A 20,435-nucleotide genomic window follows, 5' to 3' on the forward strand; every position below is an offset into this window, starting at 1 on the left:
CAAATTTTCATTAATGAAATTTTTAATCTTCAAATTTTCCTTTCACATAAATGCTGGCAAGTTCCCCCAGTAACATTTGTAAATAGACATAAATATGGGTATTTTTAGCAGATGCTCTTGTTACACTTTATAAGGCACTTGAACCCTAACTCATGTCTCCCCGTTTTTAACCACTCTATGCTAAAAAGCAAATCTTAGGTCTAAACTGAAATAATGAGCTAACAGTACATTTTTTCCAGGACTATTCCCACTAAAAAATCCCACTAGGAACCCTTTAATCTAGAGGCTGACATGGCCTTTTAGCAGAATGCCAACAGTAGTTCAGGTTTCTAAGGGATGTTAATCTATGGATTATCTTAAAGAAGGAGAGAAAGAAGATCTAGTAAATGAGCTTAGAACACTGAAATAGAATTGGTGTCATGAGAACTCTGGAGTCCTTTTAATGTCATTCGGAGGAAGGAGAGGTCTGTGGCTTAGGTATACTGGAGAAACCCATAAAGCAGTGCTTTTCAAATTGTATCAGAAACACATGGAGAGTTTGTTAAAACACAGATGGCCGGGCGCCACCCAAGATTTTCTGATTCAGTAGGTCTGGGGTAAAGTATCCAAGAACTTCTAACAAGGTCTCTGGTGATGCTGATGCTGCTGGTCCAGAAAATGCTCTTTGAGAACCACTACCTCCAAGGATCACAGAGGCCAGGGTCCCAAGCCAAAGGCCACTGCAGGCCATCCTCAAGTACAAGTGCTGGGGACTGTGGAACATCCCGCCTATCTTCCTCCTTTTACGTAGACACACCTAAACCAGTGCTTTCCAAATCTTAGTCACTCAATTTTCACCATCGTGATTATTGCCATATCCTTGTGACACTTAAATTGTCATTTACAAAGTATTTTTAATTAACTTTAAACAACTCATTTTTAAATAAGCTTCATCCTATGCAAAAAAAGAAAAAAAAAACCCATTTCTGTCAAGTCAATTCTGACTCATAGTGACCCTATAGGACAGAACTGTCCCATAGGGTTTCCAAGGAGTGCCGGGTGGATTCAAACTGCAGACCATCTGCTTAGCAGCCTTAGCTCTTAGCCACTACACCACCAGGGTTTCCCATCCTACGCAATTATACCATAAAAACATAGGTTTGATGCACTGGTTTTTGTGGGGCTTTTTTGGGGGGGAATATATCCAAATTATTCAAAAATATATCTACATCATCTAAAAATCATCTCTTAGATCCCACATGGCAAAATACTGCCCCAAAACCGTTCTGAAAAATGAAGGCTTTTTTCTTGGTTCACTTATTCTGACTTTATTTCACCAAATTACGTATAACCAAACTTTTCAAATGGTAGTTTAGGCTTTTTGCACCGACATAAAAATGCAAATGATGCTAAGGCCCTTTATTAACCAAAAGTTCTCCTTGGTTATAGTATAAAGGTACCTGAGGCTTCTAATGGAGACTCTACGGCCACATCTGGGAGCTAGGGAAAACACGAAGCTTTAGGTACAGAACATCACTGAATTACCACAAAAACCTTGTGAGGAGATGGTATGATTTTCAATACACAGATGAGAAGACTGAAGCTCAGGAAAGTTAAGATTTGCCAAAAGTAAATTAGCTAGGAAGTAAGAAAGCAGGACTTGAACCCTTATCTCTCTGTCTCAAAAGCCCTTATTGTTTCCATCATACATTTGTTGTTACTTGAGTTTTAAACTGTCTTTCCAAACATCCAGAAGAATTTAAAACTCAGAGCAAATACAGTTTTAACATTAAGCATTGTGCTAATTCTTTGAATCAGATCCAGGATAGACGAGGTCAATGGGCTACATCAGAGATCTGTATTATTTGGTCAGCAAGGTATTTTAAAATAAGAAAACTGAATCTGAGTGCATTTAGGAGGTTGCTCTCCACTTCCACAAATCCTTCAACTTTCCATTATTTTACAACCAGCCACCGAAAGTGAGCTTGTAACCCTGGAATTGCATCATTTGTGACGAGTACACATTGTAACTAACTATAAACCAGATCATTAGGTTAACAAGATAGTCTGACTAACAAATAATAATTCTATAACTTAGAAATAGTGGCATTTATAGGGACTTGCTAACAGCCTACATGCCAACATGGCCAATCTCTGTTTAATGATAAAAAAAAAAAAAATGATAAGCTAAACAAAAATAAATATTGAGCACTGGCTCAAGGGTCAGAAGATGAAGTCTAGCTCTCACCCTGACCACCAACCAGCTAGGTGAGACGGCAAATCATCTAATCTGTCTGGACCTGAGCTTCTTCACTTAAGTGAAGGAGGTCTGACAATGTGAACTCTGAAATTCAAGGTCTAGCAGATTAGCTCATCCAATAAATATTTTACGAAGTATCTATATGGGCAAGGCACTGTAAGCTTCTTTTAATTTATTTAAAAACTTATAAGACCATCTCTGTCCTACAAAACCATGATATACAGTAGAAGCACTAATAAACATATGAATATAAAATAACTATAATTCAAAATGGAATCATGAAAGAATAAACATACTGATGATGACAGTATAGCTAATATTCTGAGTACAAACAACTGCTGATAATGGGAGATTACTTCCAGAAGGGCAGAACGGTCCTCTTTAGGATTATCTCTTTCCTACGGAAGTAGACTTCAAACAACATGAACTCTTATTCACAATTGTTTAACAGAAACTCAGACCCCACAATCATCATCATTCGCAGACACAAAGGCATTACTCACAGGTACATGGGTCAGAATGGTAGAAGCCAGCAGCTCTCTCGCTTCTTCCATTTTGGTTTTCTTTGGTCCACCTCCCCACAACCTTTGCCTTCTCACTTTGTTCCCTATATATTTTAATGCCTATAAAAAACAGAATACATTATAATAATGTCTGAATGACTTCATTATCAGAGATAATTTATAAGCACCTATCCATACGTAACAACATAAGCAAAAAAAGAAAAGGATGCTGGTTTTACAGAAGGCGGCACTGGGGCTGGTCAAAAAAATAAAACTTGTCAGAAGTCAATGACAAAATAGCATACATAACACACTGTATATTACACTGGCTCCCTTTTTATATTATAATTTGTTTTATTACTATAAAATTGATATATGACGATTATAGAAAGTGTAGATAAGCAAAAAAAAAAAAAAATGCAGAAAAAGCAGCCATCGACCCTCCACACAGAGTGAATCACGATTAACATTTTAGGGTCGCAAAAAGGAATCATACCATGTAAGACTTCTAAACTAAACTAAAAGCTACAAAACGCTGCTGAGAGAAAACAAAAGAAAAGGTAAAATAATTGAGGGTTATGCCATTTTCACGGATTGGAAGATTCAACATTGTTAAGATGACTTACTGTTAAAACACTTAAAATTCTTTCCAAGTTGACCAACAGACTTATCAAAATTGCTAATTTTATTCCTGGCAGGCTTTTAAATATAAACTGACAGGCTGATTTTAAAATTTATATACAAAAGCAAAGAACTGGGATAGCTGAAACAATGTTAAAAAACGAAAAATTGGAGGATTTACATTACCTGATTTCAACTATAAATCCAAACTTATATGGTCCACTGATTTTCGACAAAAGTCCCAAAGCAATTTAATGGGAAAATGGGAAGTCTTTTCACAACTTGTGATGAAAGAATTAGATAACCTTAACCTCTACCTCACACCAAATAGAAAAAATAGTTTAAGACAGATTTTAGACCTAAATGTAAAAACTACAAGGCTTCTAGAAGAAAACGTAGGAGAATATATTCATGACATCGAGGTAGACAAAGACTTCTTTAAACATGACACCGAAAACAATAACCATAAAAGACATACAAACATAAAAACTCATGATAATTGTATTTTACCAAAATTAAAGGCTGCTCATGGGTTGTTTTTTTTTTTTAATCAAAAAATAAAAAACAGTTAAGAAAATGAACAGAGAAATAACAGACTGTGAGAAAATACTCACATAAATCTGACAAAGGGACTTACAGCCAGGGTACATTAAAAAAAACCTCAGAAATTCAATAAAAAGATAACCAACCCAGTAAGAAAAATAACCAAATGATTTGAACAGACCCTTCACAAATAAAGATATACAAAAGGCCAATAAGCACATGAAAAAGCATTCAGCATCATTAGTCATTAAGGAAATACAACTTAAAACCACAATGAGATACCCAGTACGAAAAAAAACAGCTGTCATCAAGTTGACTCTGACTCATGGCCACACCGTGTGTGAGGACAGAGCTGTGCGCTGCAGTGTTTTCAAAGAGGTGAACTTTCAGGACAAATCACCAGGACCTTCTTCTGAGGCATTTCTGGGTGAGTCCCAGCCTTTCAGCTTGTTGAGCACTTAGCTGTCTGCACCACCCAGGGACTCCACACACCCATAAGAATGGTTAAAATTAAAGACTGACAACACCAAATACTGGCGAGGATGTGAAGCAACAGAAATCCTCCATACACTGCTGGAGGGAACTATAAAATAGTATAATCACTATGGAAAAAGGTTTTGCAATTCCTTATAAAGTTATATACACACCTGCTCTTTGACCCAGCAATTTCCTTCCTGGGTATTTATTCAAGATAAATGAAAACATGCCCATGCAAAGACATGTACAGGAATGTTTACAGGAGCTTTATTTATAATAGTCCAAGACTGAAGTAAACCGAATGCCCATCAGTAGGCAAAGAGATAAACTGTGGTATAATCATACAATTTGATACTGCTCAGCAATAAAAAGGAACAATCCACATGAATGAATGGCAAAAACCTGTTTAAAAACTTGTTGCTGTCAAGTCAACTCCAACTAACAAAGACCCTATAAGACAGAGTAGAACTGCCCTATAGGGACTCCAAGGAGTGGCTGGTGGATTCAAACTACCGACCTTTTGTTAGCAGCCAAATGCTTAACCACTCCGCCACCAGGGCTCCTTAAATGACATAAAAAAGGAATAAAAAGGAACAACTTGGATGAATCTCAGACAAAGTGCTCAACAAAATCTGGAACAAGAGTATATACTGCAAAATTTCACATATATATACGAAGTTCTAGGACAGGCAGGAGGAGTCCTGACAATGCAGTGGTTAGAGGCTGGGCTGCTAACTGAAACGTCAGCGGTTTGAATCTACCAGCTGCTCCGCGGGAGAAAGATGCAGTAGTCTGCTTCTGAAAGATTACAACCTTGGAAACCCTATGGGGCAGTTCTACTCTGTCCTATAAGGTTACTAGGAGTCGGAATCCACTCAATAGCAACAGGTTTTTTTGGGTGTTTTTTTTTTTTTAAAGAACAAGCAAAACTAATATATGGAGAAATAAAAAAATCAGAAGAGTGGAAAAAATCAGAGGGTGGAGTGAAGACTAAGAAGGGGATGAGGGAAAATTCTGGGGTGACAGAAATGTTCTTTATTTTGTAAAAATTATATAATTAAAATTTGTACATTTCAGTGTACATAAATTTTACCTCAAAAATAAATAAAAGAATAAACTATTAAAAAAAATAATCAAGGAGAATGTGAGATTTAGACAAAACAAGAACAGTAGTGTCGGTAATTGTTGAAGACAGGTGATGGGTACATGAAGGTTCATTACATTATTCTGCATCCTTTATAAATGTTTACGTTTTTTCCATAATAGAAAGTGTTTTTTTGAAAAAGAGAATTGTATGGTTCTTATGACTTCATAACAACAAAGTACTTTTTAAAAAAACTGACAATCAGAAGAAAGGATTGGGGTTGCTGATTCTTTATCCTGGAATCCCTGTCCCCAGTTACCTGCCTGGGAAGTTTCTTTTTTAAGCTTTGAAACCTGGATCAAGTATCACTTCTTTCTGAAGCCTTTCCTAATGCCACTGCTTCTCTGCCATTTTAATTCCTTATGTATAAAGAATTGAGCTGAGATCAGAAGAACTAGATGGTGCCCAGCTACAACCAATGACTGCCTGACAGGGAACACAACAGAGAACCCCTGAGGGAGCAGGAGAGCAGTGGGATGCAGACCCCAAATTCTCGTAAAAAGACCAGACTTAATGGTCTGACTGAGACTAGAAGGACCCCAGTGGTCATGGCCCCCAGACCTTCTGTTAGCCCAGGATAGAAACCACTCCCAAAGCCAACTCTTCAGACAGGGGTTGGACTGGACAATGGGATAGAAAAAGATGCTGGTGAAGAGTGAGCTTCTTGGATCAAGTAGACACTTGTGACTATGTTGGCATTTCCTATCTGCACAGGAGATGAGAGGGCAGAGGGGTTTAGAAGCTGGCAGAATGGATATGAAAAGAGAGAGTGGAGGGAGGGAGTGGGCTGTCTCATTAGGGGGAGAGCAATTAGGAGTATATTGCAAGGTATATATAAATTTTTGTATGAGAGACTGACTTGATTTGTAAACTTTCATTTAAAGCACAGTAAAAATTAAAAAAAAAATTTGTGATAAAAAAAGAATTGAGGCCTTTCGCTCATGTTCCATTACACTATGTTTTAATTATCTATTTACACGTCTGCTTCTCCTACTAGACTTTGGGAGTGGGGACCCTGTCATCTTTTTCTGTGACTTCTAGGAACTAACATAGCTCCTGGAAGGGAATGCAGCTCTCCATGATAAGATTTGGACATCAAATCTAGGATCTTCCCTATTAAAAGGTCATTGGTGTGTAGATAAGCCAAGGCCCTGAGAACACTTGCTGCTGTGACCTAGCGTGAAGTAGAAACTGAGGTGACTGATTACAGCAAGTCACCAGCTGTTGGCAACCACGAGTAAATAGGCAGTTCTAGTCATCCTAAAGTGAACTATCCTCTTTAAATTTTGGCCTTACAGTTCCCTAGGGATAAAGGCTAAAGATCCTTTAGACTTCTTTGAGGAAGAAATAGAGGTTGATGGCGGGGAGGGGCGGGGGGACACACACACGGTATCCCTTCTGATGCCGCAGGAAGCTACCCTTTCCCAGGAACACCTAACAATGTTGTCAGGGTTTCATGTTGTGAGGGTTGGAGGAAGAGCCCCATCTATTCATAAGCAGGCCAAGGTGACACCCCTAATGCGTTCCATTACCCCAGAAAAGGTAATAAATCATTTCTCCCCTACATGCCAGAGCCCTTGGCGATGATGATGTAAAACCTGTATCACCGACATGGAGCGAGGGCTTCATGAAGCAGGAGAAATGGAAAAGAGACTAAAAAGGGGCCCATCCAAAGGGAGGCATTAAAAAACAAATACAAAAAACCCACGCTTTTAAGCAATCCACTGAAGTGTCATGCTATTAAAGTTCTGCTACATTAGATAAAGTATACGTGCTATACTTTCATTTAGAAAAACAGAATATTCCTGTTGTCATAATTGGTAAGATGTGTTTGACTTCTCAACCATTTTGGATCACACCTGCCTCTGCACCCTGTCATTAGTTGCAAATAATTAATCTAGGCCTTTGTCCAACACACAGAGTACAAGCACCTTCAAAATTTTACTTCCTGTTGGAGGAAAAGAAACATTTGCCTTTTTTAAAATTAACTAATTCTATATTCCTCCCATCAATTGATCTGCTCTAACCAGTTGGCTGAAAATTTCTGTCAGTATCTATTTAACAGAAATAAATGATTTTCTAACCCACAGTTCAGCCCCTGCTCCAAAAGCTTTATAAAGCTAGGGTTATTTGGTCAACTATTATGATGTCTGTAGTAAAATGCACTAACTGTAGAGAAAGAGGAAGACAGTGATGAGAAGAAGCCCTAACGATTTGTGCTTTGGAAATATATTGTACATAGACCAAGAGGCAGTCATTCGAACAGAACAAGGGGATACTGCGTGGTTTAAAATCAGTAAAGGTGTGCAACAGCGTTGTATCCTTTCACCATATTTACTCAATCTGTATGCTTAGCAAATAATCCAAGAAGCTGGACAATATGAAGAAGAATGGGGCATCAGGACTGGAGGAAGACTCGTTAACAACTGCATGGTGCAGGTGATACAACCTTCCTTGCTGAAAGTGAAGAGGACTTGAAGAACTTACTGATGAAGACCAAAACCCACAGCCTTCAGCATGGATTATACCTCAACATAAAGAAAACAAAAATTCTCACAACTGAACCATAAGTAACATCATGATAAATAGAGAAAATATTGAAGCTCTCAAGGGTTTCATTTTATTTGGACCCACAATCAATGCCCAAGGAAGCAGCAGTCAAGAAATCAAATGACACATTGCATCGGGCGTATCTGAGGCAAAAGACCTCTTTAAAGTGTTAAAAAGCCAAGATGTCACTTTGAGGACTAACGGGTGCCTGACCCAAGCCATAATATTTTCAATCGCCTACATATGCATGTGAAAGCTGGATGGTGAATAAGGAAGACCTCTGAATTATGGTGTTGGCAAAGAATGCTGAACATGCCACGGACTGCCAGAAGAATGAACAAATCTATCCTGGAAGAAGTACGGCCAGAATGCTCTTAGAAGCAAGGATGGCGAGACTTCATCTCAAGTACTTTGGACATGTTATCAGCAGGGATCAGTCCCTGGAGAAGGGACTGATGCTTGGTACAGGGTCAGCGAAAAAGAGGAAAACCCTCAATGAAATAGACTGACACAGTGGTTACAACAAAGGGCTCAAACACAGCAATGATTCTGAGGGTGACACAGGACTAGGCAATGTTTCGTTCTGTGCTATATAGGGTCGCTATGAGTTGGAACTAACTCGATGGCACCTAACAACAAATGTTTGGCTTAGTCTATGAAAATATCACAATTGGTTTGATTTTTCAGAACAAACACTAACAGATATAAGTGAAGAAATGCTATCTCTACAAGCATCCTATGTGATAGGAAAAAAGCAGCCTGGAATTTATAACCCACAGAATAGATGCTACACATCTGAATAAATAAGAACTGTCTACTGCGGTTTTTTTTTTACTGCGGTTTTATAGTAGGGACTTCCTACCTCCCAGGATGGCTATGGGGAACTTTATCACAGATCTACACTTAGCAAAGCAAATGTGGAGCTAAAAATCTTAAGTATGTCTGCTATGATTCCTGCCCTTGTGGGAAAGGAAGTACAATCGTGTTTATTGTATTTTGCTCCCTATCTTCATATTTGAGTCTTGTCCTAAAATTCCCAGGTTCCAACCAGGAGTGCCTACGCAGGTCAGTGAAGGCTATAGCGGTAAATGGGACTCTGCTCCTAGGCCCTTCTTGCTGCTTGAAGTAACATGGGCAATTCGGGGAAAAGGATAAAGGCCATACACAACTGGATGCCTAAAGCAATTGGAAGAAGAGAATGAAAAAGAATATTAAGGAGAAATGCATGAAAAACAGAAAGAGCGAACCTTCTACGAGAGTTGCTATGGATTAAAAACAAATACTGTCACTCACGGAAGTAAGGAAAACAAAACAGTACTTGCTATTATATCAGAAAAACCTCTTGGTCACGTATCCTCCTTCTAAGTTAGACACCGTAGGGTGATCATTTGTCTGAGCAAACTCCTTCCTCCAGTCCCTAAATACACCATCAAAGAAGCTTCTCATTCCTGCCATCTCATCAGCACCTCTCCGGGACATATACCCCCAGAAGTCATTGCATCTGATGCTTTAACAAGGAGCAGCATTAAATCTCCAATTCCTTTTCAAAGCAAAGGACAACATGAAAAGACACACCTGCATCTGTGTGAAAATCTGAGCTTTCTGGCACTCTTCCAAACTGGGCCCAAATGCAGCCATCACGTGTTCCTCCGTTCCAATCATCTGCACAATTTCCTGGTCACTCTCAACACCCATGGCCTAGGAAGGAAAGAAAAGACAGAAAGAGTGTTGGCTTTGTGTTAACTCACTGACATTTGCTTATGCTAATTTGGCATTGTTTGTGGGTATTACTTCTGAGCAAAAGCTAGCTCTTCTCTCAGAAATGGTGCCATCTGGCACTGGCAGCCAGAGCCCAAGCTGCAGAAGAACCTGAAACAGAAATTCTGATTAGGAAGAGGAAAACAAACATTCTCAAGCACTTTTTGCATGTGTACCATCTTCTAAAATTTTCAAATATCCTAAGAGTTTCATCATGCATCCAGGAGGTGGGAGGGGCTGTGGGGATGACTGGTTGCAATTCCAAAGGCAAACTGCCCAAGAAAACCAACCAAAGGCCAGTAAATCAGAAAATAGGCCTTACTGAAAACAAACAGAACCCCAATTAGTTCTGTCACACGATTAATTTTTCTGAGAAGTATTAAATCATTCACATGCAAGCTAAAAAAGTTTTTTCCTAAAGAATGTTTTGCCTCACTACTCTAGAGACATGAAGCTATAATTTATGCAGGTTTTTTAAAGAGATTTAAAAAAAAAAACTAAGAACATACACTTAACAGGTTTAAGAAACTCCCTTTGCTTAAGTGTTTCAAGGTGGCAGCAGCAGCGCAGGTCTTTGTAGATCCCATATGGCACTAGGGCTCTCTCCTTCACACATTTGCCTGGAATTCTGCCATATCAAGCAAGAGAGCATAATCTCACTAAACCTCTTTTGGCAGAGTAATAATCTGCTTCTTAGAAGTTAGGGGGAAAGTTATGTTTGCATTAAAATTCTTCCTTTTAGCTATGCAGAGAAAACAAAACTAGAGGATAACTGTCTAGTTAGGCTTTGATGCACACACACACACACACAGAGAACACACAGAGACAGAGAGAGAATCAAATCCCAAGTTCCAAGGCAGAACATCAAGGACATTACTCTGAGTACATCAGAAAAAGCACTCACCTAAAAGTCAGGAGATCAGAGGTATTCGTCCTAACAGAATGTCAACAACAGGCATGGTACTTAACAACTACGACTGTAACATATGAAACCCCGGTGGTGTAGTGGTTAAGAGTCTGGCTGCTAATCAAAAGGTTGGCAGTTCAAGTCCACCAGGCACTTCTTGGAAGGCCTATGGGGCAGTTCTACTCTGTCCTATAGGGTCGCTATGAGTTGGAATCAACTTGACAGCAGTGGGTTTAGTTTTTTTTAATGGGTGATAGTTTAAAATATGTCCACAAATTCTTTGACACTCCCTTCAAAAGGGGCAGCCTAATCCCCCTCTTGAGTATGGGCTGAACTTAAAGATTCACTTCTGTAGAAAAAAAGGCAAAAGAGACAGCATACAACTCAGAGACTCAGTCACAGAAGGTGAGATAGCTTTCTGCTTGCTCTCTCTTGGATCACTAGCTCCGCCATGTCATGAGGACACTCAAGCAGTCTATGGAGAGGTCCATCCAGTGGAGAACTAAACCCTCTTACTTTCTGCCAACTGCCATGCCAGTGAGCCATCTTGGAAGCAGATCCTCCAGACACAGTCAAGCCTTCAGATGACTGCAGCCTTGGCTTACCAACTTAACTCATGAGAGACCCTGAGCCAGAACCCCTCAGCTAAGCAACTCTCAGAGGCCTGACCAAGAGATGATATAATACAATAAATGGCTGTTGTTTTAAGCCACTAAGTTTTGGGATAATGTGTCACAGAGCAACAGGTAGCTAATATACCAACTTTTGAAATTAAATTCACGAAACTTAAAGAATTTAAAGTATATAACTTGTTTTGCTCAAAAATTTTTTTGTTCAGGGAATGAATGAAGTTCACAGGATATAAATCCCCTTTTTGTCTTTTAATTTTCACAATTTTTTTCATCTCCAATTTGATATATTTATTCAAATGGATACCAGAAATAAATCCCACTATTTAAAAATTACAAATTCGTTAAAGCACTTAACTTTTCATAGATGAAAGAACAGCAATCCTAAAAAGTTATCGGTTCTAATTTCTAAACAAAAACTGGATGATTCTCAGATCACACACAGAGTGGTATCACCTCCAATGGTGATGGCATATACACAGAACAGTCCCTATTTCTCTTCAGTCTCCAAGTGCCCAGTCACAAATATAGAACAGATTTTTTCTCTGTGAAAAGTTAGCAAAGTTAATTTTCACTGGCCAATCTCTCAAAATAATGTTATATGGGTTTCAGGTGCAACGAAATGTAAGGAAAACAACACAATTCTACTAGTCTGCAGTAGAATCCATCACCTTTCTCTAAAATGTATGATATAAAGCTTTTTAACCAATGCATTTCATTTTCAGAGAAGAGAGCAAACACCAAAAGAGGGCTATGTGGGGCAGATACTCAATCAGGCATGCCAAATGATACAGCGGGCAAAGGTCTACTGAGACAGAAGCAGAATCTAGAGCTGAAATGGGCAGTCCCATTCTGCATGGGCAGTCCCATTCTGCACGAGCACCCTTTCTGAAGGCACATTAACACCTAAATTATTTGAGCTGAAGGCCACCTAGCTCATTTTAATAATTTTTATTTTAATAATCTCCAAGTGAAAAGACTATACACTTGATTCTGGTTTTTAATAAACATGAACAAAATTCTTCCTTGTTTGACATACAGACGACCACTTCAAGTTGTCCTGGTACTGAATCTAAGTAGTCATTTTACTATTGCATATGATTTTGGAATGGTCTGACACAGGCCTAAACAGGCTGCTTAGGCACTTCACATGTTTCTAAGCCGTGAAGCAAAGATATGCCAAGCACATGGTAAATCACACCATATGTGCGGAAAGCATGATCCCTGCCCAAGCTCTGCTCCAAAGGACGCAACTCCTCCTTCAGCAGGTCACTGAAATACTGTTAAGACAGAATGCTAAGTAACGTGATCGTCAAAAGCGCTCCAGCTCCGCTCCAAAGACCAAACTCTGACTTTATGACTATCTAGCCTTTGGTAGTCACAGCTACAAATAAATGACATATTGCTATGGAAACGACAGCAAAATGCTCAACCATTTTATTTTACAGATGCAATTTAGACATCTGAAAACTAGCTTTATCTGAAACTCGTTGTACTCCAGATATCTGAAATAATTCTACCTAAGTTTTTTTTTTTTTTTTTAAGTAATAGGTCAAAAGTGAATGCTATGCAATAACCTTATGGAAAAAACAGCAGAGATGATACATTTCAGCAGCAGGTCGCCCCCAGTCTGCTCATCAGCAATAGCACTGAACATAAATGAGGAGAGGTGCTCTTTAAAATGCAGCCAGTCTTCCCTTGGAGAGCCACTAAAAGTGTGACTTAAAAACAACTAGAAGAAAGGACACTAATGAGGCAGAAAAGAATGATATGCACATGAATGGTGATATGCTGAGACACGTTAGGTAAGGAAGGAAAGGGGATAATTTCTTACAATTTCTGATACTCAGCAGCTTCTAGTTCTTCCCTAAAGTAGACTAAAGTCAAACTACGAGCAGCTCTGGCAGGTTATGGTATTGGCCCTCCTGCCTAACTTTTTAATTGTTTCTGGTTAAAGACCAGTGCCCAGCAGCGCTGAACCTGAATCCTCTATTCTGCAGAAACATTCAGACTACAGATGCCCTCATGGTGCAACTGCTGAGTACCAGGGAATGCAAGTGTGAAGCGCGGAAGATTCATGGGCAGGAGAACCTTTGTAGTGATTTAGGTCCATAAATGAGGCTGATCTATGTCTTAAAAGCTTTATCCGTCATATTCAGACCCAGCATGAAATCTGGGGACCCTGCTGTTTCTGTCACTTTTAGCCAATTGTTGACTACAATCAACAACCATCAAGTCCCAATGACTGTCAATGTCTCTGTTAGGGCCACACAACACAAAAAGAGAAATGACGTGACTTGTGGTATCCCGGTTTATTTTCTCTGGCTTCGGAGAGAAAATGGTAAAGGGAACTAAGGGAAGAGAAAGAGCATCCTATTTCTAGACACTCTACTTTTCAAAAAATACGTTCTCTCACTTCCTCTTCACAACGACCCCTGGAGATGAGATTCTCACTTTATAGATGAGCGACACAAGGCTCAAAGAGATTGGGAAATTTGCCCAAGGTCACATAGCTAATAAGCAGTGAAGCTGGGATTCAACCTAGATCTGTCTCATTCTAAGACATTCTACGCTGCCTCCCAGACAGAAGGGCCTAAACAGTGGTTACCAAATAAGTTCCCATCAGTTTACTAAAATGGAGACCAAAACAGTGACTATGTGTGACCGAAGTATCTAGTTCATTCATTTGAACTAAAAATTTAAATATATTTATTTTGATTCTTACATACTGCTGGTTAGAGTGAAACGGATACATTCTGGGAGAAAAACTTGGCAACGTGTACCAAATTTGGGAAAAAAATGTAATTTTACTCCCAGGAATTAACTCTCACAAAAAAAAATCATCGATGTGCACAGACACGTGTATGTACAGGGACAGTCATTCCAGGGTTGTGTGTAAGACTGAAAATGACACCAAAATGTCCAACTACATGGATTTAAATAAATTACACATACAATTCCACTAAAAATAATGATGTAGACTCATGTTTAGATGTTTAAGAGACGTGGAAAGCTATTCACAATTCATTGTTAAATGAAAAATAATAATGATAATGTGTGTATTACAAAAGCACAGAAAAAAGGTCTGGAAAATGTATTCAAAAATGAATATATTTTAGTAAAATTCAGCAGCTTTCTGAATTTTTACAATACAAAGACTTTTAAAATCAAAAAAAGAAAAGGGAGGAGTTCAAAATCTCAATTACTAGTTACATAAACATGCACACTGTTAATTTATAGTCCCATTCTAAAAAGGATTTATGTCAGCTGAATACATGTATACATTTATAACATAAATACTAAGACACATTTGACAGAAGCTGTGTCTTCTTAAACTTTTGTCACCTGCTCGCCCCCCAAAAAGCATTTATAACGATTTTCTGATTTTAATGCATGCATGAGTCTAGTTACGCATTTTCCACACGAGTGATATAAGATTATATGCATGTGTACATTAATTTATAACTTCTGGTCTCAGGAAGGCAGTTTGGGGCATCTCCATGCGTTTAAAACTTTCAAAAAAGCCCTTTCGATGCATGGGGACATGCTGCCCCCTGCTGGACATGCAACTCTACATAGAGAGAATTTTCTCCATTCACTGAACATGGCTACGTACACAAGAAACTGAGTTGGGCACTGTGGGATCACTACAAGAAAAGCCAATGACTTCTGTGTTGCAAAACAAAAACCTTGAAGGAAGGTGATAAAAACTCTAAGAATTCCCCCTGGACTTACTAATATGATGCTGCTGTCATGATTACTATCATTACCATCATTATCGTCATCCCCAAAATAAAATAAATGGCACCATATCGTTTATAGAACTTAAAAGCACATTAAGCTATACCAAACATTAAAAAAAAAAAAATTTCCTACTACCTCCTCCATGTAACTGCATTTAGAATACAGACATTCCAGGGTGAACCTGACTTGTTGACATTCGCTTGAAACCTGTGAGCAACCAGGGTGACACTCCCTGGCCCCCACACGGCCTGACATGAGCAAGCCTACCTTCCTCCTCGACTCCCACACTGTGTCACCTGGTCACAACTTTAACGGTAAATGTCCAGTCCCTTCTTTCTTACCCTTCTGAGACTTATGCCCAAACTATATATATATTTTTTTAACCAACTTACTTCGTCCCACCTCAAGTGATCTCTTCCTCTTTCCTCTTATTGCAACCAAAAAAAAAAAGTTTTTTTTCCATTATCATGACAACTGTTGAACAGAAATACTGAATTCTAAAGTAAAATTGAATAGTGACAATTGAATAGTGACAATTGAATAGTGACAAATGCATATTACCAACCTCTAAGATTATCCTGAAGTACCCACTAACGTTCTTCAGTATCTCCTCCAATAATCTGAGCTTTTAATGCCAATTAAACTTTCATTTATCTTATAACCAAAAACTACCTAATACTATTTTTCTGTTTTGCTTAATGACAAATACTATAACTGTTCACAGAATATGTATAGTATTTAAGTCTCAAAGCCAGTTAAATGAGCCACTATGCAATTATCTGAGGAGATTAAACCATTTAAACATTATTTCTATGGGAAACTATCTTTCAGTTCTTAGCTAATAACTCACAGACAAGCTGAGGGAAAAAAAAACAGTTCTAGATTGAAGATTCATGTTTATGTCATAACTCATCAGAACCCAGAAGTCCATCAGAAAAGCCAACAACTGTGGTCTATATTCTTTGACCTAGAAATTTCTACTGCTAGGAATTTAGCCTATAGATACCCTTGCCCATGTATAACATGATATTACAGCAGTTTTGTAACAGCTAGAGATGTGCATGTCTACTGACGGGTAGCTGGTGAAATAAGCTATGGTACACTCATGAACGGGACAGTTTGTCAAAAGGAACGCAGTGTAGCACAAAACTCAAATTCCTAAAAAAGGCAGACTTACCGGACCTATAGAGACTAGAGGAACCCCCAAAACTATCGTCCCAACACACCCTTTTGAACTTGGAACTGAACCCACTCCCGGAGGTCATCTTTCATCCAAACAACAGCTCAGATTTTAAAATAAACAATATTACCCATGAGAATTGAGCTCCCTTAAATAATCAACTACACAAGACCAAATGGTCAACAATTACCCTAAAACAGAGATGAGAGGCAAAGGAGGGGCAGGGAAGCTAGATTAATGGCAACAGAAAAGAAAGGAAATAATGAGAATGCTGACACATTGTGAAAAACATAACCAATGCCATGGAACAAGCCGTTTAAAAGTTGTTAGATGGGAACCTAATTTGCTATGTAAACTTTCACCTAATCAAAAAAAAAAAAAAAAACCAAACCTGTTGCCACTGAGTCGATTCTGACTCATAGCGACCCTATAGGACAGAGCAGAACTGCCCGATAGAGTTTCCAAGGAGTGCCTGGTGGATTCGAACTGCCGACATTTTGGTTAGCAGCTACAGCTCTTAACCAGTATGCCAGCAGGGTTTCCAATTTTACCTAAAACATGATATATTGGGGAAAAAAGGTGAGAACATAAAAAAAAAAAAAAATCCAGTAGCTCTGTATGTACTGATGTAACAGTATCTTCAAGATGTATTGTAAGTTACAAAAAAAAAAAAAAAACTAAGTGCAAGACAGCAGCCAATGTATGTAAGCAAAAAAGAGAAAAAAGAACATAAACCTGCACACTTCCGTGCTCGCACATGCATAGAATACCTCTAGAAAGATACCGAAGAAACGGGTAACAGCAGGGTCTTTGGGGTGGGGAACCACGTGGCTGAGGACAGGGTGGGTGGGAAGCTTACTCATCACTATAACCCTGTTGTACCTTTGGAATTTTTTATGGTGTATCCACTAAAAAATAGATTATTATTTTTTAAATACCTGAACCCTGGTCTTACCAGCTTTCAATTTAAAATACATTACATGATTGACTACTTAGCTATGCCACAACCTTTCTATTCCTAGAATTCCTTATCCATCAAATTTCAAATTACATATAAAAAAAGAGAAAGCATTTGTTATAATTTTCAGTAGACAACTGCAGCCTTACCTTAAATATGATCACAATGGGTATATCTTCTGACAGTGTATTATGCCTCAAATAAAATCGTCCTTGCTTCACAGCCATATTGGTTCTGCTTTTTTTCTCATGAGTAGAGCTACAAGTACACACAGGTTGGTTAGACTACACTCTCACTTAGAGATGATCATTCCTTTACTCACAAATTAGAGAACAAAGTTTCAAACCAGTAACATGCAATAGCAATAATCATCAACCCATAAGATTCAACTGATCAATAAAGATCTGCAAGGTCTTTTCTAATAAGTTAGTAAGTGCTTTTTAAAAGATACACTCCATTCATACTTCCACAAACTTCTAAAAACATTATAAGTGTTTTTTCAGCTTGGAAAACAATAAGTTTTGTGGGTCAGTGAGTGAAAATCACCAATTCATTTGACCTATCTCCCTTTGATTCCACCTGAATTGCTTTTGATCCAGTGTGGAGCATATATTCATGACCAATTTTATATACTTGACAAGAAAAGCCTCAAAACGAGCATAAGCCGTGATGAGAAATACTAGGAAGACATGAATTCACAGATTATGGTTTTTATATTCATAACCCAATAAAACATACTCATACTTTTGGTATACAATGAAGACAAAATGTTACAGTATGCCAGCTATAAGAAACTAAGTAATCTCCTATTGGTACCTCTATCAGTTATAAAATTCCGAATGGATTTAAAAACATTCAAAAGATTTAACCAACCACAAAAGCAACACACGATTGCCTACTATACACTGTGTTATTCATTTTACTTACATTAGCTCTAATCTGCCACATAACAAAGCTTGCTTTGAAATGTTGTCTCCAAATCATAGGTGGAGAAACCAAGGCTTAGAGACGCTAAGTAACTGCTCACTCTAGTGCTAAGCAACCAGTAAGTAACAGCCTCGGAAATCAAATCCAGGTCCCCCTGGCTCAAAAGCTGTGGGAAGTCATGGGTTGTAGAATGAAAAGATTTGGGTTCAAATGTAGGCTACCTCTTACAACTGATGTGACCCTGAGCGCAACGCCTGTTACTCAGCTGTGAAAGATCACTTATCTTGGGAGGTTGTGGTGACAATTCAATAATATATGTAAAGCACCTGGCACATTGCCTGGCTCTTAGAAAGTGCTCAGTAAATAGCTATTGTTGTTAGCTGCCTTTCCCGCAGAAAGAAAAATGCAACAGCTCCAGGTTAATCAGCTCATCATAGGTTGTCAAAAGAAAAAACTTCAGTGCGTACAGGTATCTTATCTATGCCACAAATCTTTCTATTCCCCAAACTCATTAACTTCCAAATTTCAAATTCCATATGATAATAAACAAGAGAAAAGAGCTACTGGAGTGACATAAGGGATGTTACTGTAGAAAAACGAATACATTGTCAAAGAGGCTGGTCACGAAAACACTGAGATGTTAGGTCATGATATAATTAAATCAATATTAAGTATAAAATAGTCTCTATATATAGGGATATGTTCGCAGATGTTCAAAGACTGAAAACAAATATGAAGAACTGAAGAGTGGTTTTATATACATATAAAACCTTTAATGTTATAAATAACAGAAAAATCAACTTAAATAAAATAACTAGTGGCCTTTCAAATTGTGTCTCACACCTTCATTGCTGACATTACTCCGTGCTTACAGGCTTACACAATAAACTAAATACAGATAGTTTAAATATTACAGTGCCTGCTATAAGAAAGAAATAACTAGCTACCTCCATATATAAAGACAGCCATCTGGCATTAATGGAATTGGTGATGTTTCTTAAGAGCACCATCTGTTTTCCATACCTGGTCACTGAAGCACCAACTGCCCCTTTTCGGTCAGCTTCCACAATGATCCTGTTCTTAGACAGCTGCTCTTGGATAAGAATAACTTTTTCTACTCCTTTAACAATGAAATAGCCACCTGTCCAAAGGAAACAAGATACGCTTCACCACCTCTTCCTCAAACAGGGTGACTTAGTGGTGGCAGTGATCTCCTGAATTAGAGCTCACGCTGCCACTGCCTCGTGACACTACCACTTATTTCTAAAGGGTTTGCCAATATTGTTTTATGGATTGATGATACTGTCAGCACATGATTTTATACTGATGAGCCTCAAGACGGTAAACTTCTTGAGGATAGGAAACGTATCTTATTTGTCTATGTATATCACCAGTAACTGAACGTATTGCTGGTGAATGAAAAAATATGTCAAATAAATTAGCGTTCAGATTTCTGAATACTGACAATCTTCAACATAAACTAAAATTTGCTGAGTTTTCTAACAAATCAGTGGCAATGCTAGACTAAGATTAGACTTCCAAAATAATATTCTATACTCAATAAAAATCATACAACAAACATTATCATACATCTGTTTTCACCCAGTTCAGAGTAGAACAAAGTAAGATTTCATTTTGCAGTATAAAAGACTTCACTTTGCAGTGTATCAGCAAAGGCAAGGTAACATACTTGACTTACACAATATTTTGTCACAGTCTATTAAAGTCATGTTCTTTGTGAACTTCTTTCTAAAACCTTTTGGGATTTTACATCAATGCAACCTTACAGGAATCAGATTAAAATGAAACCCAAAAACCCACTGCCCTTGAGTCGATTCCAACTCATAGCTGCCCTATAGGACAGAGTAGAACTGCCCCATAGAGTTTCCAAGGAGTGCCTGGCGGATTCAAACTGCTGACCCTTTGGTTAGCAGCCGTAGCACTTAACCACTATGCAACCAGGGTTTCCAAGCAACTATAAAAGAAAATAAATCTATGTCTAAGAGTTAAAGAATTAAGATAAACTTTCTGTTAAGTGCTAAGCTAGATTACAAAAGAAGTTACCTAGAAATAGGCACAGAAATATAATTATTAAAAATTGAAACAAAAAAGACCTTTTTTAAAAATCCTTTTCCTGAATTTAAAACAGCCTGAAGTTATACTTCACTCTTCAGATCATGGTAGACAAGTCGTTTTGTGAGATTATTCTAGAATATTTAATTATACCAAAAGAAACTACTGAGCAAAGATACATG

General features: G+C 38.2%; 1 protein-coding gene across 2 annotated transcripts in view; it reads right to left on the reverse strand.

The window, feature by feature from the left end:
- Window positions 1-20,435, reverse strand: part of POLR3B (RNA polymerase III subunit B) — a 145,742-nt gene that overhangs the window by 96,991 nt on the left and 28,316 nt on the right. For both annotated transcript variants that reach the window (XM_064283661.1, XM_023539140.2), the window contains 4 exons: window positions 19,204-19,321; window positions 17,403-17,511; window positions 9,653-9,775; window positions 2,743-2,862 (listed from right to left, as the gene is read on the reverse strand). In XM_064283661.1, coding sequence (XP_064139731.1) covers window positions 2,743-2,862; window positions 9,653-9,775; window positions 17,403-17,511; window positions 19,204-19,321 — 470 coding nt within the window. The remainder of the gene's footprint in view (window positions 1-2,742; window positions 2,863-9,652; window positions 9,776-17,402; window positions 17,512-19,203; window positions 19,322-20,435) is intronic.

Source organism: Loxodonta africana, chromosome 4 (assembly GCF_030014295.1).
Source record: "Loxodonta africana isolate mLoxAfr1 chromosome 4, mLoxAfr1.hap2, whole genome shotgun sequence".
NCBI classification, from domain to species: Eukaryota; Metazoa; Chordata; class Mammalia; order Proboscidea; family Elephantidae; genus Loxodonta; species Loxodonta africana.